Consider the following 22,633-nt stretch of genomic DNA (forward strand, 5'->3'; position numbering starts at 1 on the left):
GCTCCTGTGCACCTTTCTACCGTTTCCCAGAAGCCGTATATAGTTTCCTCTTGGGCCAGGGATGTGGGCAGGGGTGGGCAGTGTTGGTGGTCTCTCCCGCTCTGCAGTCTCAGAAGTGCCCACCTGTCTGGGCAGTGAGCTCTCTCTCCCACGGGTTCGGGAGCAGTGAGCTGCGGGCAGGGCTCCGTGAAGTTTTCGCTATGCAACATTTTATAAAATTCATTATACATATTCCATATGACAGCCTTGTGTTACAATGTAACTTATTTCCTGTAGGCATTGTATGCTGATTACACAAGTGCCTTATAAATTTTCAAACAGACTTTATCTGATAGCAAAGACATATTATTTGGTGAAGAATATAGAAGAATTAGGTCTGTGAAAATTGTAATTTTGTTGTTAAACATATTTGGTTGATAGACTAAGAGAAGGTGAAAAGTCAGTAAAATAAAATTCTTTTTGTCAATTGCCTTATCAAGAAGGAGGTGGGTTTTAGAGAAACTATAATTGAATAGACTTGGAATATAGATTTTAAGAGTTATCTTTCATGTCCATAAATAAGTTTTCTATGGACTTTGCAATACTGTAGTTGTTTTGTGTTTATCCATATATCCTTACATAAAAAATACAAACAACAACTGGTTTGTTTTTAAAGCATGTTCATCTTTTTCATTGTTTAAGTGTCAGGAAAACACTGTATGTGTTGAATATTTTTTCCTTAAGTTTTCATAGAGAAGTTATTAAGTAATATCTACTTGTATATACCACATGTCTGTGACACAATTTTCTTATATTACTGCCTATTTAGAATTAATTTTCTGGCACATGGAATACTGACATGATTTTTAATATATTATCAAACACTTGATCTCATCTCAATCTCCAATAAAAATAAAATTTAGCAAAGACAGATTTTGCTTTTCTCTAAGATTAATTATATTCACTTCCCTTTCCATTGTGTTTTGTTTTACCTGTATGTCATTAAAGCTGAATTAACCTTTCCTTTTTGATAAGCTGTTTCTTGAGAAAACACAGTTTTCAAAGCTTTGTAGGGGACTGACAGTCTTCAATAACAAAGAAAATGAGAGAACGCCCACATATATATGGAACCTGAACAATCCTCTACCAAATCATAACTTGCTTAATGAAGAAGAAAGAAAGAAATTAAAGACATTTTAGAATTTAATGACAATGAAGGCACAACATGCCAAAACAATGAAAGCAAGGCAAAGAGGAAAACTCATAACTCTGAATTCCTCCAAAACATGGAAAGAGCATAGAATAGCTGCTTGACAGTCCACCTGAACGCTTCAGAAAAAAAACAACTAACTACACCCAAGAGGAGTATATGCCAGGAAATAGTCAAACTCAGGGCTCAAATCAAAATCAGGAAAGCATAAAGAAAATGAACTGTGCAAAGAATAAAGAAAAATAAAAAATACAAAAAAATCAACTAACCAACCAAACAAACAAAAAACCAAAAAGCAAACAAAACAAACAAACAAACAAACAAACAAAAAACCCAAACCCAGGAACACAGACTAACCAGAGCACACAGAGACTCTATTCAAATTAACAAAATCAGAAATGGAAAAGGAGACATATCTGGATTAAATGGACAATTTTATATACAGATACCACGTACTAAAGTTAATTCATGATAAGATAAAATATATAAATAGTTCCACAACACCCAAAGAAATAGAAGCAGTTATTAACAACCCCCCCCCTCCAAAAAGCCAGGACCAATTGGTTTTGCTGCATAGTTCTCTCAGAGCTTAAAACTATTCCACAAGTCAGAAACAGAAGGAACACTACACAATTTTTTTCTTTGAAGCCACAATTAGGCTTATACCTAAATCACACAGACATTACAAATAAAGAGACCAATTTCCCTTATGAATTTTGATGTAAAACTACTCAATCATATTCTAGCAAACCAATCCAAGAACACATAAATCTAACCATCCATCATAATCAAGTAGGCTTCATCCCAGAAAGCAGGGATGGTTCAATATATAAACTCATTAGATGCTGAGAAAGCATTTGACAAAATGCAACATCCCTTCATGACAAAAATCTTGGAATGATGAGGAATTCAAGTTCCATTCCTAAACATAGTAAAAGTAATATACAATAAACCATTAGCCAGCATTAAATTAAGTGGAGAGAAACTTGAAGAAAGCCCACTGCATTCAGGGATTAGACAAGGCTGTCCACTTTCTCCCTACATACTCAATATAGTAATGTAAGTCCTAGAAAGCACAATTAGACAACAAAAGGAGATCAAAAGGATAAAAAGTTGGAAAGGAAGAACTCAAAAATCACTATTTGCAGATGATACGATAGTGTACATAGGTGACCACAAAAAATTCCACCAGAGAACTCCTACAGCTGATAAACAACTTCAGCACAGTAGCTGGCTATAAAATTAATTTAAATCAGTAGACTTCCTCTATGAAAAGAATAAACAGTCAGAGAAAGAAATTAGGGAAATAACACCCTTCACCATAGTCATAAATAATATAAAATAATTTAATGTGAGTCTAACCAAGCAGGTGAAAAATCTGTATGATGAAAACATCCAGTCTCTGAAGAAAGAAATCAAAGAAGATCTCAGAAGTTGGAAAGATCTCCAATGATCAAGTAATGACAGGAATAATAGAATAACAATGGCCATCTTGCTGAAAACAATCTACAGTTTCAAAGCATTCCCCATCAAAATTCCAACTCAATTTTTCACAGAGTGGGAAAAAGAAAGTAGCATGTTCATTTAGAATAACAAAAAATGAAGTATAGCAGAAGCACTCCTCAAGAGTCAAAGAACATCTGCCGGAATCACCATCCCTTACCTCAAGCTGTAGTTCAACAACGATAAAAACTGCATGGTATGGATACAGAGGCTAGCAGGTGGATCAGTAGATTTGAATCAAAGACCCCAAAATGAGCCCAAAATGGTCACTTGTTCTTTGACAAAAGAGATAGAACTATCCAATGGAAAAAAGACAGCATTTTCAACAAACGTTGCTGGTTCAACTGGTGGTAAGCATGTAGTAGAATGCAAACCTATCCATTCTTTTTTTTTTTTTTCAAGAAGAAATATAGAAATTTATTTGTTGGCATTGTGGGTCAAATGAAAATGTAGCACAGAAGTATGAGTGTTAAAAATTTTAAAACATATGTAATCGCAACACAAAAAGGGCTTCAAACTTAGGCATACATCAGTAAACATAAAAGGCTTTCAAACAACTTCAGAGTACCACCCACTTAATTATAAAACCAAAACAAAACATTGGGTCTGGGATGAGACTCTTCATACCCATGGATGAAGGCTGCTTCTTTTGAAGAGCCTGTTAATAGCTTTTCCTTGAACGTCAACCCGACGAACCTTAAAATGTAAGGAATTATTGAAACACGCATATTTTAAAAGATCTGGGAGATTCTGTCTGTCACTCTCATGGGACTTGTTAATAAGAGTTTCTGAAAATTGGATCACCATTTATTTAATTATTGCTTGTTTTGGCATTTACTAAAATTGGAAGCACACAGAGACGATTAGCACAGCCCCTATGCAAGGATGACAAGAAAACACTGCAAGTGATCCATACGTTTGGAAACCTTTACACCATTAGTTGAAATGTAAAATGGTGTACTGCTATGAAAACTAGTATGTCTCTACACCCTGAGAAGCCAAAAGAGGGTCTCGGATTCCCTGAAGTTGCCATTACAGAGGGTTTTTGAACCACCTGATGTGAACATTAGGACTGAACTCTTCTCTTCTAAAGGAGCAGTGGGTTCTCTCCAGCCATCTAGCTCCCAAGAACTTTTATAAAGTATCGGTGATGAGTTGAGGCTCTAATCTTGTATGTGATGTGACCTGTGAATAAGGCTTTTTGGAAGCTCCTCAGACGGTAGTAAGGGCTGTCAGACATTGCTAGATCAGTGATTTACACGTGTGGGAAGTTGTAAAAATGTCTTTGAGCATGTCAAACTTATATATGCTTAGGATCTTTTCCCTCTCATTACCTCTGCTGAATCTGATTGCCATCATTTCCTCTTACTAATTTGAGAATTATAGCAGTAAATGATTCTTTTTTTTTTATTAACTTGAGTATTTCTTATTTACATTTCAAGTGTTATTCCCTTTCCCGGTTTCCGGGCAAACATCCCCCTAATCCCTCCCCCTCCCCTTCTTTATGGGTGTTCCCCTCCCCATCCTCCCCTCATTGCCGCCCTCCCCCCAACAATCACGTTCATTGGGGGTTCAGTCTTAGCAGGACCAAGGGCTTCCCCTTCCACTGGTGATCTTACTAGAATATTCATTGCTACCTATGAGGTCAGAGTCCAGGGTCAGTCCATGTATAGTCTTTAAACCTATCCATTCTTATCTCCTTGTACAAACTCAAGTCCAAGTGGATTAAGGACAACCACATAAAACCAGAAACATTGATCTAATAGAAGAGAAGTGGGGAAGAGTTTTGAACATATGGACACAGGGGAAATCTTCCTGAAAAGAACTCCAATGGCTTATGGTCTAAGATCAAGAATTTACATATTGAACCTCATAAAACTGCAGAGCTTTTGTAAGGCAAAGTACACTGTCAATAGGATAAAATGGCTATCAACAAATTGGGAAAAGATCTTTATCAATCTTACATCCAATAGAGGGCTATTATTCAATATATACAAAGAACTCCAGAAGTTAGACTCCAGAGAATCAAATAACACTGTTAAAAATGGTATACGGAGCTAAAAAAAGAATTCTCAAATGAGGAATATCAAATGCCATGGAGCACCTAAGTTAATGTTCAACATCCTTAGTCATCAGGGAAATGCAAACCAAAACAATTCTGACATTCCACCTCACACCCCTCAGAATGGCTAAGATAAAAAATTCAGATGTCAGCATATGCTGTTGAGGATGTGAAGAAAAAGGAACATTCCTCCATTGTTGGTGGGATTACAGTCTGTTACAGCCACTATGGAAATCACTCTGTCAGTTCCTCAGAAAATCGTGCATAGTATTAACTGAGGATCCAGCTATGACACTCCTGGGCATATACCCAAAATATGCTGCAAACTCTAACAAGGACACATGCTCCTTTGTGTTCCCAGTATCCTTATTTATAGTAGCCAGAAGTTGGAAAGAACCTAGATGTCCTTCAACAGAGGAATGGATACAGAAAAGGCTATACATTTACCCAATGGGTTACTACTCAGCTATTAAAAACAATGCTTTCATGGAATTCTTAGGCAAATGGATGGAACTAGAAAATATTGTCCTGAGCGAGGTAACAGAATCATGGAAAAACAAAACAAAGCAAACAAACAAACAAAAAAGAACACACATGGTTTACACTCAATTATAAGCAGATATTAGTTCAAAAACTAGGAATACCCTTGATACAATTCACAACCACTGAAACTCAAGAATAAAGAAGACCAAAGTACAGATATTTCAGCTCTTCTTAGAAGGGGTAAGAAAATACACTCAGGAGAAAATCTGGAGACACAATTTGGAGCAAAGAGAGAAGGAAAGGCTATCCAGAGCCCACCCCACCTGCAGATCCATCCTATATACAGTCAGGAAACTTAAACACTGTTGCAGATGCCAAGAAGTGTGTGCTGACAGGAGCCTTACATAGCTGTCACAGGAGATGCTCTCTCCAGGGCCTAACAAAAAGAGATGCAGATGCTAGAGCCAAACATTGTCTTGAGAACACGGTCCACAATGGAGGATTTAGATGCAGGTCTGAAGGAGTTGATAGGGTTTGCAACCCCATAGGAAAAACAACATCATCCAAGCAGACACCCCAGAGTTCCTAGGGACTAAATCACCACCAACAAAAGATTACAAATGGAGTGACCTATGATGCCAGCAGCATATGTAGCAGAGGATGACTCTGTTGGTCATCAGTAGGAAGAGAGGACCTTGGTCTGTTGAATGCTTGATGTGACACTGTAGGAGAATGTCAGGGCAAGGTGGGTGATTGGGCTATCCCTCTCATAGAAGCAGGGGGAGGGAGGTTGGAATGGGGGTTTTTGAAGGGGAAACCAATTAAAAGGATAACATTAGGAATGTAAATAAAGAAAACAACCAATGAAAATGTAATAAAAGCAATATACAGGAAATCAATAGTTGACCAAATATGATGGAAAGAAAGTAAAAGAAAATCATTTACAATGAGAAACAAGACAAGGCTGCCCACTCTACCCCTATACATTCATTGTAGTACTCAAAGTTCTAGCCAGAGCATTTAGACAACAAAAAGGTATCAAAGGGATATAAATTGGGAGGAAGGAAGTCAAGGTATCTCTATTTGCAGATGATATAATAGTATACCTATATGATCCTATCAATTCTATCATAAAGCTCTATAGCTGAATAACACCATCAGAAAAGTGCCTGGACATAAAATTAATTCAAGCAAGTCAATAGCATTCCTCTATTCAAAAAAAAGGCTGAGAAAGAAATTAGGGAATTAATAGTTTTCACAATAGTAACAAATAATATAAAATATCGTGGCTTCTGTCTATTCATTTCTTGGCATCCACAATATTGTTCGGGTTTGGTGTCTGTATATGGAATGAATGCCACAGTTGGGGAAGTCTCTGCTCCACACTTTGTCTGTATTTTTCCTCCTGTAAGTACTTTTGTTCCCCCTTCTAGGAAGGACTAAAGCATACACATTTTTGTCTTTCTTCTTCTTGAGCTTAATATGGACTGTGAATTGCATATTGGGTATTCTGAGCTGTAGGGCTTATATCCACTTATCAGTGAGTGCATACAATGTGTGTTCTTTTGTGATAGGGTTGCATCATTCAGGATAATATTTTCTAGTTCTGTCCATTTGCATAAATCATTGGTTTCAATAGCTGTACAGTACTCCATTGTGGAAATATACCACAATTTCTGTATTCATTCTTCTTTTAAAGAAAATCTGGGTTCTTTCCATCTTCTGGCTATTATAAATAAGGCTACTATAAACATAGTGGAGCATGTGTCCTTGTTATATGTTATATATTATATGAGCATTTTTGGGGTATATACCTAGGAGTGGTATAGCTGGGTCCTCAAGTAGTACTATGTCCAATTTTCTGAGTAACCACCAGACTAATTTCCATAGTGTTTAAACCACTTGCCATCCCAACAACAATGGAGGACTGTTCCTTGTTCTCCCTATCCTTGCCAAAAACTGCTGGCACCTGAGTTTTCATCTTAGCCATTCTGACTGGTATGAGGAAGAATCCCAGGGTTGTTTTGATTTTCATTTTCCTGATAATGAAGATTGTTGAACATATCCTTAGGGGCTTCTCAGCCATTTAGTATTCTTCAGTTGACAATTCTTTTTTTAGGTCAGTACCCCATTTTTAATAGAGTAATTTGGTTCTCTGAACTCTAACTTCTTGAGTTCTTTGTATGTATTGGATATTAGTCCTCTATAGGATGTAGGGTAGGTAAAGATCTTTCCCCAATCTGTTGTTTGCTCTTTTGACCTATTGACAATGTCTTTTGCTTTACAAATATATGCATTTTATGAGGATGTAGATCTCTCCTGAGAGACACAGCCAGAGTACGGCAAATACATAGGCGAATGCCAGCAGCAAACCACTGAACTGAGAATGGGGCCCCCGTTGAAGGAATCAGAAAAAGGGCTGAAAGAGCTTGAAGGGACTGGAGACCCCATATGAACAACAATGCCAATCAACCAGGGCTTCCAGGGACTAAGCCACTACCCAAAGACTATACTTGGACTGACCCTGGGCTCCAACTGCATAGGTAGCAATGAATAGCCTAGTAAGAGCACCAGTGGAAGGGGAAGCCCTTGGTCCTGCCAAGACTGAACCCCCAGTGAACGTGATTGTTCGGGGGGAGTGCGGTAATGGGGGGGATGGGGAGGGCAACACCCATAAAGAAGGGAAGGGGGAAGGGTTAGGGGATTGTTGGCAAGGAAACCAGGAAAAGGAATAACAATTGAAATGTAAATAAGAAATACCCAAGTTAATAAAGATGGAGGAAAAAAAAAAAGAAGATACCAGAGACCTGGGATGTGAGAGACACTTAGTACTCAAATGGAGCGACCTTGGATGACTTGTTCTACAGTAGGGTGAGGGAACTTATAGAGTCCATCTCCAGTGGAGGGACAGGACATCAAATGGAGGGATGGGTTTGATATCCCACAGTCAAAGGTATGACCCAGAATTGTTCCTGTCTGAAGGAACTGCAGATACAAAATTGGAGAAGAGAGAAACTGTCTAATTGGGATCTAGCTAAAGGGAAGGCATTGAGTCCTGGCAAGTTTATTGATGCTATATCCTGTGCTTGCACACAGGTGCCTAGGAAGCAGCTGAAAGTATCAGATGCAGGAATTAACACCCAACCAGTAGATGGAAGACCTCTGTAGTTGAATTGGGGAAAAGGTGAAAGAAGCTGAGGAAAAGGGTAGTCCCATGGGAAGACCAGCAGTCTCAACTGACCTGGAGATCTCTCAGACACTAAGTCATGACCCATGGAGCATACATCAGCTGATATTAGGATTCTGACACACATACAGCAAAGGACTGCCTGACCTACCCTCAGTAAGAGAAGTACCTAACCCTTGAGAGACTTAACGCCTCAGTAAGTTAGGAGGTCTTCAGGAATAGGGGTGGTGGGGTGGGGACAGCCTCTTGGAAAATGGTGAGGAGGGATGGAATGAAAAACGGTCAGATGGTAGAAGGTTTTGGGAATAATGTCTAGACTATAAAAGATATTAAAATGAAAAACGAAATCATCATCATTGACAAGTGTTAGTGAGCCATCATTAAACATTGCCATATCTAGTGAATATTTTATTTGATTTGGGCTACTAGATATTGGAACAAATATCCTCTTCAAAAAATGTATCTCTTTTTAGTTAATTTCATTATTACTGTGATAAACACCATGTACAAAAGCAACTTGGAGAATAGTGGGTCTATATTTTTATATAAAACTGGAGTGACATTTCTTTGATGAAAGCAAAGACAAGAACACAAACTAGATAGGAAAATGAATATAGGACATTATATATGAAGAAATGTTTTTCACTGGATTGCTTCTATAGATTTACTTATCCTGATCTCTTATAGAACCCAAGACAAGTATACAAGAATTATCAGAAACCACAAGATAATGAGTTCCTTCAGTTCACACATCAATCACCAATATAAAAGAAAAACATATGGACCTCTTTATAGCTTGTTTTTCCAGGGAATTTCCAGTATCAAAGCTCTCTCTTCTCAAATATCTCTGGCTTATGTCAAGCAGGCATAAAAAAGTAAGCACAGATCATGACTACTTTTCTGAGTACTCTTGATATTGCCAAGAACTCTCTGAGCAAGGGACATATAGCTATATTTTCAACAGTTTGTATTGAATTTCAACAATGTTTTCATTGCAAAAGTGAGTCAACTCTCAGCAACTACTATGGATGTAAACTCTCCATTACACAGTTGTCTAATGTTCCTTTCAGTATGGATACTAAATTTTGGTATATTTTTACTATTGACAACAGAACTGCAGAGGAGCACTTAGCCCATCAAGTCTCTATCAAGAATAATAAGCTTAAGTAAAATATAAGAGTCACTAGGCTACCTATTTCAACTAACTCTACCATTTCATAAAGACAGAAAAGGAAATACACATCAATAATATTAAAATAATATGAACCATGGCTCTTTATAAGGCTAAAATGCTTTATTGATCATATCTAAACACACTGCTAAGATTTCATGATTTTGACATGATTCCTAATAAAGACTAAAAATGTTAGTGATTTTAATGGTTGTACTCAAATGTATTTTAGGAAGATCATATTTAAATCAATAATAACCCAATGTCTCCACAATTTTATTTCTCATTAGAGCTTTCTGTATCACCAAATATGTTAGTCTTCTGAATAACACGAACTACCTGGAAAAGAGAGAGCATTTTCTTGTCAGTACCAGAAGTCTATTAAAGGCAGAAAAGAAGAAAATTAATTTGGATAGTATGCTAGGCATAACTACTATAACTACCAATGATAGTTCCTTAATTTCACCAGAAGTCATCAAGCTTTTTTTTTCAGGCAAATCTTGTATCCACAATTATAAAATTATAATACTAAGCATTTCTTTTTGTGTGTACTTATACAGAACTGCTTCATCTGTTTACAGTGATCTTCAGTAGATGACTGCAAGCTTGCGACTACATAGTGACCTAAGATTATGTTCTCCATTTCTGGCAAAATTTCCAATATCACAGCCGTTGCCACAAAACTGATTTGAATAAGAATCTCTCTAAAGAAATATATTTTAATACCCTATATCGCAAAATGAAGCAAATAATTTTTCTCACATTGATACAAATTTCCTCTGAAAGACACCTGTAAGTAGAATGTGTGATTTGTCAACATTACACCATTGAAGTAGGGATCCAGTTTCAGCACTGAATTCCTTTTGACCGAACAAACTATTCGTTATTACTTGGGTCAAAGAAATCAAATTCAAAACATGTGTATTCATATATATGTATGTGCGTGTGTATGTATATATCTATGTGCATAAATAAGGCACATAATATGACTATGTATTCATAAGATGTAGTGATATGATATGATATGATATAATGCAATATAATTCTGATTATGGTTTCCCTTTCAAAAAAACTTCTTGAATTCTGAGATTTCCCCCAATCCTAAATTTTTGTACTTTGTTCATATCTTCTTAGGCAATTGATGGGTATCTAAATAATTCTTAATATTAATAATAAAATAAAGTAAGATAAAAAACATTCATATGGAATAGGAAAAAAAAGAACAAACATTAAAAACTGTGACTGAATATAAAAGATAAGAAATACATGTAGACACAAAGGTTTACATAGCCTAACATTCAGAAGTTTTGTAGAAACACTTCAACTGTGACTCAGTATAAGGACAGTATCTATAAAGTTAGAAAAAAACAGTCAAAACATTAAGAGTAAAACTTCATTTCTTTTGGGTTTGTCATGTCCTTTGGTGTAGTTCTTTTCTTTAGTGCTATTTGCATGGGCAGCAGATTATATTGCAATAAACTTTTTTCTTTCTTTGAAAATAGTTATCTATTGGAGTTACAGTCTGAATTAATAACAGAACATGTATTCATGTTTGCTATCAAAATAGAAAACCAATTGCCTAGGCAAGAGTAATCTGATTATATGCTGTGCCAGTATGTGTGAGTTTATACTTACCCAAACATATTCGTAGGAATTACTAAGTTAACTGCTACCCAGACTCCGTCTAGTAGACGTTCACCTATAGAAAATAAAATATGTCTTTGAGACAATAGTTTTTGAAAACTTGTTCTCTATGGCTTTTATATAGAAAAGCAGACCATGACAACATAAAACATTGAAAGTTTAGAGTCTATTTTAAGTATAATTTTTGTTTGCTAGATTCAATATAATAAATATATTACAAATCAAATTCTGTGAAAGGATGTAGAAAGTGCTTTCTTTAAAATTCAAAAGCAAAATTCAAAGTGTCCTTCTAGATGTGAAAAATGAAAATATTATTAAAAATATGAAGAAGCAAAATTGTTCTTTGGAGTAGAAAGCAGGATTATATTCATGAACCACTGCTGCCATGTCCAATGTCACAATGTCCCCGTTTTCATAGAGATGCACTAAAGCTTACTCCATTACCTAACATTCAACCACTACTAGACCTTGTTGATCAAAATACCCAGACTGATCTTTCAGCTTTCAGAGGGAACACCTGAGCCCAGCAGTCCATTCCCACCAAGGAATTGTACATCACTCTAATGGAGAACTATATGTACAGAGACCATAATCACTACAAAACAAATTTACTAATTTCTTTGCCATTTACAAAAATATAGAAACATGAAAATCCAAGTTTATGTTATGATGAAAGTTTGACATTTCTTTGATATTTCATAAAGTGTTCTGGTGAGCTGAATATCATAGTCACATAAATCATGTTACTACCACTTACATTGTATCTTGTTCAAAAATACCATTCAACAAATGCATTCCACCAAATTACATCTTTAAAATGTTCCTGTATTTTGTATAATTCTATTCTCAAAGTACTATATGTCACCACAAGATTATCTTTAATAAATTTTATGATGAAAAATGTTGGGTGAAATTACTGTAACCAAAGCCATGAATTTGGAAACTCAAGACGTTTTTTCTCATTTTTTTTATTAAGTGTTTCTGCCAATGTAAATATTTTAAGGTAAACAAGAATGAAACAAAGTTATCATGAGCAAATATGGTTTAGTCAATCCCAATGTCATCATTCTTTTCTTTCCAAATTTTCCTGCTGTGTATCTAGCCTTGCAAATTTACCCTGTTTAACATTCTTTTTTTCATGAAAACTAGGTGGTGTACTAGAAATAATAGAATTTTACTATCATATGACTAGTTAGAAAGTTTTCTGTTCTGGAAGACAAACTTGGAATCAAGATCACATAAATAATTTCCTTAGAACCCACACCATATGGAAAACACTATATATTGAAATGGAATTTCGTTCTTACTGAGAAAATATCCTCAGTGGGAAACAATGGAATATTTACTCTTCTTAACACTGCTCTCAGTAATATGAATGTTAATTACAAATTTCCCATGTATTCACCTCTATTTTCTACTAATTATAACAATCTAACATAGAATCCTCTACTTTAATGAAATAATAAAAGAGCCTTATGGACTCAGAATATCATAAATATTTCAAGAACAGAAGTTGTCCTGAATGACCCTGTCCAATCTATGACACCTTACTTTATTCTCCAATGAAAGTATTAAGTTACTTTATAGCACTTACTAAATAGATAATAATAATAATAATAATAATAATAATAATAACAAGAAGAAGAAGAATAGACTACAAGGAGGTGTTAGCTATCTTCAGTTCAATCTATACACACTATTCCCAAGTATAATTTCTTACAACTGATAATGGACTACTTTCACCAGATGACTTGAACCAGAAATCCCATGATCACCTATGTTCCACTATTCTGTCCTCAATGGAAATGTTAATATATGATACATTAATATAAGATTAATATATAGCAAAGAAATAAAATATCTTAAATACTTAGACTATGATCACCGAGCACTCATTGAATGAGATGACAACCCAATTCACTGGCATCTTCACTAATGATACCATATCTTACTTTCCCATTTCTGTGAAATGTAAGGCTCCATTTGTTAAACATGTTTCTCCTTGCCCTCTTGGTCCATGTCACACAATCTCCAATAAAAAATTGTCAACTGAAGATTTCTCAATAAACTTAAACTCAAATTGCTTACTAAAAATTAATTCACTTAAGCTAATAAACATTTATTAATCTACCTAAATAATTCTATTCTAAGTAACTTGTTAAAAAATGATTTTCAAAACTAGGTATCCAGGTGAAATTTCACTTTAACTTATATTTCTCAACAATTCATAGTCTAAAACTGTAATACAAAATTAAATGTTATCCAGTAAAATAAACAAACCTAAAAAACCCACTCTTTTCTTCTTCAATAGCAAATGTGAGATTTCTCCATTTTGAATGAGATATTAATTTGTTGATCATCTCAGTAACTAAAATTAGGTAGATTACCTGGCATTATTTGCATGAAGATGCCAATTTCGCCCCCAGACATTAAAACGTTAAGCATATTTCTTCCAGATTCATTAATTCTAGACATGTGCTTTGCAGATGCATACAATTTGAAGGTTACATTTCCAAGGTTGACATCATTATTTTTACTGTTACTTTCCACATTTATTTCACCTGTAGGATATAAAATGTATATTGAAAGGGATTCTGGATATATTTCTGAATTCAGTGTAATCTTTGCACAAAAGTCAATTTGGTTTAGTTCCCACACAAAGAGAATCTTGTAGTGAAATCATTAATCACTGAAACAAGTATACCCAGGATTTGGAAAATGAAAACACTCTTGCATTTTGGTGCTTACTGTTGCAAATGATGAAGAATCCCACAAGTGAGTAGAGAATAATCAGTTTCATGTTGATCATTTAGGATCCAGATGAAGAGCCTTGTATCCTGGAGATCAACTCCTCCAAAGAACATCTGGCTTGCACATTTATACTGTGTCTCAGAATTGTTCAGGTCTCTAGGTGGTGTGGTGAGCTTAATGATGACAGACAGGTAATCATTGTCACATGTCCAAGATAGAACAGTGGCTATGGCTTAATGTCAATTTTCTGTAATATCTTCTAAGATTTTGTCCTTATTTAGTTCATGCCTAACCTATAATATTCCATATGCTCCCCTATGTAAATAGCAAGTCCTTAAAATAAGCATTTCAGGATAAAACAAAATAAATGGTTCAAACATAAGCTGTGATTTGTGCTCTTTCAATCATAGTCAAAGTCTTAATGTCTCAAAAAATCAAGCATTATAATTAAATAAAACAATTGTATTACTTCACAACATAATATGTTTCAAACATTTGCAACCTTTTAAAACACAACACCAACAGCAGCAAAGCCTTAAACCATTAAAATTCATCATTTTCCTCCTTAGGGAAACATAAAATATCAGACAGGTAGAGTTGTCACATAAATCAGAAAGTTAACAGCCACAATTTGTATGAGAGAATCTGTTACAGTCCCTTGCAGTCCTCATGGTTAAGGTTTCAGTGTTTGTGAGCTCATGTGAATTGATGACTAAATGGGCTACAGCCACAAGGTGTCTTCTAAATCCTCTGACTCCTACAGTTTGATTTGGGAATTAAATTCAGACCCTAAGTCTTTCAAGGGAAGTATGTGAGAAAGAGAACTATTTCTTCCTGGGAGATTTTCTGCTTGTTTGACAGAATTTTAAATTGCATGCAAAATATATTAGATATATCAGTAGTTATTTTGTTATCTGTTTCCTTGTTTTAATTTTCTCTGAAGTTTGTCTTGTTATGCCTCAAAATCAACATGAGATATGAATTATTTTCAAGGTTGACAAAATTATCCTTCTAAATATTAAACGATTATGGAAAATTGTCCGTACCCATCACAATAGATACATGAACAGCACATTTATCTTCCAACAGTGCCTTCCACAGCTACTTTATCTCAGTGATCCTCTAAAAAGTACTTTAAAACATTATAAAGACCTTTTCCACATTGTTAAAGGAGCCTAACTTATACTAAAATTCATATTGTCCCAATGAATATCTTATGACAGGAGGACCTGTTCATACCAAGTACATTCTCTCAAATTGAAAAAAAAGTGATAGATTAAAAAGCAAAAAATATAGGCTACTCACAAGCCATTAACGCATCCACTATTCTTACACAAAAGACAACAAAAGTCAAGAGGAAATTTTTCATTTTAATTTTGGACAGCAGTGTGATCTTAGAACCTCAGCAGGTAACCACAACACACGTGATAATATTACAAAATAAAATCTCACTATATCCCTCCTAAAAGAATCATCTTTTCACATTAGTTAATTGGAGAATTTATGCACTAAATTTATGCAAAATTAAAGGTGGGTTTACACAGATTCAAATTATGTATAAAAATTGTAAGACACTCCAGTTTCTCTCACTTTGACAGCATGTATTGCAGTGTTCAACAGTGCTAGATGGAGCTTTTTATTTAAACACACAAACTGATATATAGAAGGTTCTTCTTCAATCAGTGAATCTAACACAAACAAGCTTTTTCTTCAAAAATCTCTTTAAGACCCATATAAGGTGAGTTCAGTTATAAACATTTGACAGGCAGAATCTGATTAAAATTGCTACAAATAAGACACAATTAAATAACGTATATATTATCAAGCATTTGCAGCCCACAAGTGTTCTTTTTTTTTGGATCCTATTAAAACTTATAAACATGGTCTACTCTATGTTCAACTGTTAAATAATTCAATCTCAGTCATTGAAAACACATCTTTACTGTCTGCTATGCTATATTACAAAAATCTACAGCAGATACTATCATGTATAACTCAGGCTTGTTAGACAATCCATGTACATTTTCCTAATATTCAACATATTTTTTCCTAACGCTGTCAATGAATCTCATTAACAGACAACAGAGCATCACTGAAAACCTGCTCTGTACTATTCATTTAATACCTAACTTTTAGCATTGATTGATTATATCTACATTCATGTGGTCTTCCAAAATAATACTCTTCCAACCAATAGTTCTGAGATTAGCACAGACTCTTGCCATCAGGCATTACTCACTCAAAAGTAAATTGTTTCCTAGTTCCATGCATCATAATGTGTTCTCTTCTTCCTCCACTTCTTTCTTCTTTCCCCACTTCCTCTTCCTCCTCCTCATCTTCCTCCCCTTCCATGTTCTCCACTTCCTCATTTTCCTTTTCCTCCTTCTCTTTCTCTTCATCTTCCTCTTGCACTTCCTCTTCTGCTTCTGCTTCTGCTTTTCTTTAATATCAGGTCATCTTTGACCTTTTCCCCCTCCATTAAACTTATTTACATTGCTTTAAAATTTCAAACTCTAAAATTTCCACACTTCAAGATGGATTTAAATATTTTTAAATAAATTCAAGAGATTCATCTAAAAGAGTGTGTAAATGGTTTGGCTTAGTCACATAAACCCACTCTAACTGATCTTAATTGTTCTATAAGCTCTTTACTACTGACCATTTTAGTGCACTCTAAACACTCTAAACAACATTACACATAATTTTCTGGTAATATTGACTTTTCTTGTTAGCCACTATTATCAGATTTAATTGATGGCTCTCACAACTGGCACCCTCATATTCTCTACAAGATCTCAAAGCATTCCCCTTCAAGTGGCAACCACTCACACTGCTTATAAAGCTTCAATGTACTGGGCAATAGAGTAAATATTTAAGGCAGAAAAGCACTCCTATTTTTGCTAATCTGAGAATAAGATTTTGGTTTTGGACATATCTCAACTATCTTACTCAAGACAAGACCTTTGTGTCACAGGGATTTCTGGTCATACCTAAAAACACATATCAATTTACTAGCACAAATCAAACATTTCTGATAACTATATTTCAGATCATACAATTAATCTACATAGATTTTCCTACAAATTTGTTTGATTAATATAAACATACTATAGTATACTATAATATGATATACTATACTATAATTAATATATATTCTTCCTCTTGCATTCCTTTATCTAAACTGTTTCATGCACTCAGTTAAATCTTGCAAATTTATAACCACTCTTATCCTAGTGTCCTAGTGGTTATTGCACACATACTCACACACACACACACACACGCACACACACATATAGTAATACAAACTGACTAGTCTACATATACTATGTTTTATGTATGTTTTCTGACTGAATGATAGCAGAAGGTGAGAGAAAGGTACTTTGTGAAAAAGAGGGAAAGAAAACTGCAATCAGGCTGTAAACAGATAACTTCATCTAATGGAAAAAATAAACAGAAACTGAGTGTCTGCATAGCTGTGTCATAATAGAATCATTTTCCATTTGAAACAATTTTTAGTGTCACTTGTTGAATAATATTAAATAAGGAAATCTAGTAAAAATATTAATAAAATATCAGAGACTATATTATATTGACATGAATATCTATGTCAATGAGACTTCAGATATATTATAGAAACTAAGGCAAAGTTACTGAAATGAAGAATATTATTAGACAGGAATTCACTTCTAAATGATTTTAAAATCAATAGACGATCTTGTCCATTGAATTTAGTTCCAAGTTTTACAAGTTTGTGGTACCTCGAACAATGGACGAGTGCTCTTCTCCCATGTCCTCGCCAACATGTGTCACCGGTATTTTGATCTTAGTCTTTCTGATTGGTCTAAGGTAGAATCTCAAAGTCATCTTGATTTGCATTTCCCTGATCACTGAGGACTTTAAACATTTCTTCAAGTGCTTCTCAACCTTTTGAGACTCCTTCATCCTGAATTTTTGGTTTAGTTTAAGACCACATTTTTTATTGGGTTGTTTGGTTTTTTACATGTTACCTTCTTGAGTTCTTTATGTATTTTGGATATTAGCCCTAGATAAGATGTGGTATTAGTGAAGATTCCCAGTCTGTTGCCAATGTGTCCTTTTGACTATTTCATTCGCTGTACACAAACTTTTCAGACTCATGAGGTTCTATATATCAATTCTTGATCTTAGAGCTTGAGCCATTGGAGCTCTATTTAGGCAATTTTTCCCAGTGTCAATGAATTTGAGGCCCTTTCTCACTATCTTTTTTAAAAGTCATATTTAGTATAATTATTGTGTCCTTATTTCCCCATCCCAATTTTCATTTGTATAAATGAAGTCTACTGATTTATTTGGGTAAATTTTATTTCCAGTCACTTTGGTGAAGTTGTTTTTCAGCTGGCAAAGTTCCCTGTAGGATTTTGGGGGTCACTTCTCTATACTACCACATCATGTACAAATAGTGTTACCTTGACTTCTTCTTTCTCATTTTATATCCACTTGATTTCCTCTTATTGTCTTATTACTCTAGCTAAAATTTCAAGTACTATATTGAATAGACATAGGGAAAGAGGACATTGTTGTCTTGTCCCTGATTTTAGTGGGATTGCTTCAAGTACCTCTCTACTTTACTTTTATATTGGTTGTTAATTTGTTATATATTGCTTTTATTATGTTTAGGTATAGGCCTTGAGTTACAGTTTATCAATACTTTAAAATGAAGTGGTACTGTATTTTGTCAAATGCTTTTTCAGCATCTAATGAAGTGACCCTGTGACATTTTTTTGTTTGTTTATGTATTAGATTATGTCCATGTATTTTTTTGTATATTGAGCCAACCTTGGATCCCTAGGATGAAGCCTACTTGATTGTGGTGAATGAAGGTTTGGTATGTTTTTGGATTTGGTTTGCTGTGGAGAGCTTATGGGCCTGCTTCTAAAAATTTTGCATGAGTTTGCTATAGGGCCCAGACAAGGAGTAGGTTTCAGGCAGGTATATGATAATGTGCCAGCACAGAGATGCAAATTCAGGAAACAATCTGATTTGGGGTAGAACAAAGAAGTAGGATCCAGGTAAGAAGAAGACTTTGGACTGGGATAGGAAAGAAGGCTGAGCTACCTTGGTCATCCTGTTAAGCCCTTAGATACAGTGATAATGGGAGTTTGTTTATTGCCTTGCTTATCCATTGACTATTGTGTTTATTGTTGTCATGTTGTTCCTTAATCTAGAACTAACTTTTTATTTGCATGTAATTAAAAAGATATTAAAGAAGAGTGGTAAAAATAAACTTGGCTCAGCGTCAGAACTGACTGGAATTATGCTTCAGTGTTGTCTAATTGTCTTGTTTAATTTTAAGCCATGTTCTGGCCCTGAAGAACCTATTGACTCCCCAAGCTGGCTCATTCATTTTGTATTGAGTATTTTTCATTGATATTCATCTGGGAAATTGGTCTCTTTTTTTTTTGGTGGGGGGGCGGGGGAGTGTAGTATCCTCATGTGGTTTAGGTGTCAGAGAAATTGTGGTTTCATGGAATGAATTATGCAGTATTTCTCCTCTTTCTATTTCATGTAATAGTTTGAGGCGTGTTGGTATTAGCTCCTCATTGAAGGTCTGGTAGAATTCTGCATGAAAGCCACAAGACCCTGGGCTGTTGTTGTTGTTGTTGTTGTTGTTAGGTGTTTAATGACTTCTATTACCTTAGGGTATATGAACGTGTTCCGATAGTTCATCTACATTTGATTTAACTTTGATACATGGTGTCTGTCTATAAATTCATCCATTTCACCTAGATTTTCCAGTTTTCTTGAGTATAATCTTTTGTAGTAGGATCTGAAGATTTTTTTCTATTTCCTCAGTTTCTGTTGTTATGTCTCTCTTTTCATTTCTGATTTTGTTAATTTGGAAACTGTTCCTGGGCCCTGTAGATAGGTTGGATATAGGTTTATCTACCTTGTTGGTCTTCTCAAAGAACCAGCTTTTAGTTTTCTTGGTTCTTTGTGTCATTCTCTTTGTTTCTATTTGGTTGATTCCCTCCCTGTGTTTTCCTATTTCCTGCTGTCTAATTCTTTTTGGTGTTTTTGCTTCTTTTTGTTCTAGAGCTTTCAGGTGTACTGTTAATTCGCTAGAGTAGGGTTTCTCCAATTTTTCACCAGGACACAGTGGCATGAATTTTGCTCTTAGCTTTCAATGTGTCCCATAAATTTGGATATGCTGTGTCATTATTTTCATTAAATTCCAGGAAGTCTGTAATTTCTTTGTTCATTTCTTCCCAGACAAATTAGCATTGAGTTGAAAATAATTCAGTTACCATGGGTATATGTATTTTCTGTTGTTTTTGTTGTTATTGAATTGAGCCTTAATCTGTCATGATCTGATTGAATGCATTGCATTATATCAATTTTCTTTTACCAGTTGAGGCTTGCTTTGTGACTGATTATATGGTCAATTTTGGAGAGCGTACCATGAGACCCTGAGAACAAGGTATAGTCTTTTGCTCTAGGGTGAAATATTCTGCAGATATTTTTTAAATCCATGTGGTTCATAACCTTTATTAGTTTTCCTGTCTCTTTGTTTATTTTCTTTTTCATTTTGTCTGAAATAACCATCTCTCTGCTTCCTGGAGAAATGGAAAAAAAATTTCTGCTATTACTTTGAAATGATTCCAATGATAATTAAGTTAGGGGAGCTATTTCATCTTAAATAATCTAAATGTTTGATGAAAATAAAAGATCAAAAAGAGAAATCTATTGAGCACCTTACTGCCTATCTAAAGCAAATTAAACACTACCTATATCCTTCAACTCTGTCAGACACTTATGCAAATTTACATGAAATAACATGTACTTGTTATACTTAAGAGCCTCAGAACTTGTATCATAGTGTGTTTTTGTTTTGTTTTGTTTTGTTTATTTTTCAGTTGGGGATTTGATGTTACATTTTAAAACTGTGTTTTTACATTTTAAAATAGCCTGTATCTAGTAACAGTGATATGCAGTTTGGTGAAGGCTATAGAAACTTTAGGTCTATGAAACTTACAATTCCATTGTTTTTGTTATTTTGCAGATAGAGGAGGAAAATATGACAAATGAGTGAAATAGTCTGGATTTTCTGCATCTTGTCCTTATAATGCTTGATCTGAATTTGTTAGAACCTAGAGTCGAAAAATGTTGGGTGATAAAATGATAGATAACTCTTGAAGAAGCTTCCATTAGGTTGCCATTCAAGGTTGTGTGATACTTTGCAGCATTACTGCCGTTTAATGGATATCAACACATATACGTATAAATAACCAACACATGTTATTTATTTTTAAGTAGAACTGGTTCATTATATTTCTAAAATATTAATATCAACAGTCCCCATATGCTTCATTATTTGTCCCTTTGGCTTGCTCATGGAGACGTTAATACAAAACCACCAACTTACTATAACAATGTACATAGCACAGGGCTTTGATGGCACTTTCTTAAATATTGCCCATTTAGAATTTAACTGTTAGCATCTAAAATGCTTACATCTCATTTCTGAATATAACCTGAACAACAGACTTCATCTTAACGTTTGATGAAAAGAACATTGAACAAAGACTCATAGATAAGTTTCAGTTCTAAATGTATCCATTGATATTTCCACTGTTTACTGTGTTAATCAAATTTCACTAAAGATGGATTAATCTTTCCTGTGTCACAAGCAGTTTGCTGATAAAACAAACATGATGTTCTAAGTGTGGAAGGCAACTCAGTGAAGGAAAATATTTATTCAAAAGATTTAGGCACCTGATGATCCATCACGCTTGGGCACCTACACTAAGGATTATTCTCCTTATATAATTGCTTAGCTATGTTCATTGATGGTCTTTACACAACTTCTTTAAAGTGCATAAAATATAGATGTTCATCACCTAAAGGATAGATAATGAGAATGCATTACAATCCAAGGAATGCTGTCCAGTTGGTAATACAACAGAAATAATAAACATTAAAGATTTATTGATGAAATTGAATACTAAGTGAGGAAACACAATGTAGAAAAATAATTGTCACATATTTGCTTACATTATGTGAAAACTACTTTTAAATATTTAGATACCAATGCTTGATTTGGATATTCCATAAAAAACAATAAATTTATAAAGATTGAATGGGTGGTCATAGTCTTAAATGTAGGGGACACAAAATGGAATAAAAGATACAATAGCTAAATTGGATCATGTAATATTATGTGTGAGGAATGTTGGAAGCATAATCATTAAAGTTCCTTTAAAAGTGTTGTGTGCAAGTATGCTACTGAGAACTTCCTAAATTGTATACATATATACATACAAATAGTTTAAATTCAGTATCATATAATAAAAGACATTTCCTTTATAATACATAACAAGCTAACAAGCAAAAATCTCATTACCATAAGTAGGCTACAGTTTTTAAGCTATTTGACACAGCACTAATATATAACCCTAATTATTTCAAGTTATTGACATTGCTCTAAGTTAACCTCTAAAACTTGAGAGTAAGACCCTGTCACTCTAGGTACTATTTACTTGATATATCAAACACAGAGCAATCGAGTTGGTATAGATATAGAAACATATTCTCTCCTTGCTAATTTTCATAATGATAACAAAAACTAATGAGAGAGAAAAGTAATCAAGAACCTTACTTAATTTT

At 34.5% G+C, this 22,633-nt stretch overlaps 1 protein-coding gene and 1 pseudogene across 2 annotated transcripts in view; one reads left to right on the top strand and one right to left on the bottom strand.

Moving 5' to 3' along the window:
* Nucleotides 1-3,512: 3,512 nt before the first annotated feature.
* On the top strand, nucleotides 3,513-3,612 carry LOC148004486 (U6 spliceosomal RNA; annotated as a pseudogene).
* A 6,086-nt stretch (nucleotides 3,613-9,698) lies between these two features.
* Nucleotides 9,699-22,633, bottom strand: part of LOC148004487 (uncharacterized) — a 174,407-nt gene continuing 161,472 nt past the window's right edge. Inside the window, exons 1-4 of one of the 2 annotated variants that reach the window (XM_087559637.1) lie at nucleotides 13,988-16,489; nucleotides 13,627-13,800; nucleotides 11,231-11,294; nucleotides 9,699-9,934 (exon numbers count right to left, since the gene is read on the bottom strand). In XM_087559637.1, the coding sequence (XP_087415763.1) occupies nucleotides 9,931-9,934; nucleotides 11,231-11,294; nucleotides 13,627-13,800; nucleotides 13,988-14,048 (303 nt within the window). In that variant the 5' untranslated portion in view covers nucleotides 14,049-16,489 and the 3' untranslated portion in view covers nucleotides 9,699-9,930. Of the gene's footprint in view, nucleotides 9,935-11,230; nucleotides 11,295-13,626; nucleotides 13,801-13,987; nucleotides 16,490-22,633 lie in introns of those variants that run through there. The other variant, XM_087559636.1, reaches the window with a different exon arrangement.

This window comes from Rattus norvegicus, chromosome 7 (assembly GCF_021556685.1).
Source record: "Rattus norvegicus strain SHRSP/BbbUtx chromosome 7, alternate assembly SHRSP_T2T, whole genome shotgun sequence".
NCBI classification, from domain to species: Eukaryota; Metazoa; Chordata; class Mammalia; order Rodentia; family Muridae; genus Rattus; species Rattus norvegicus.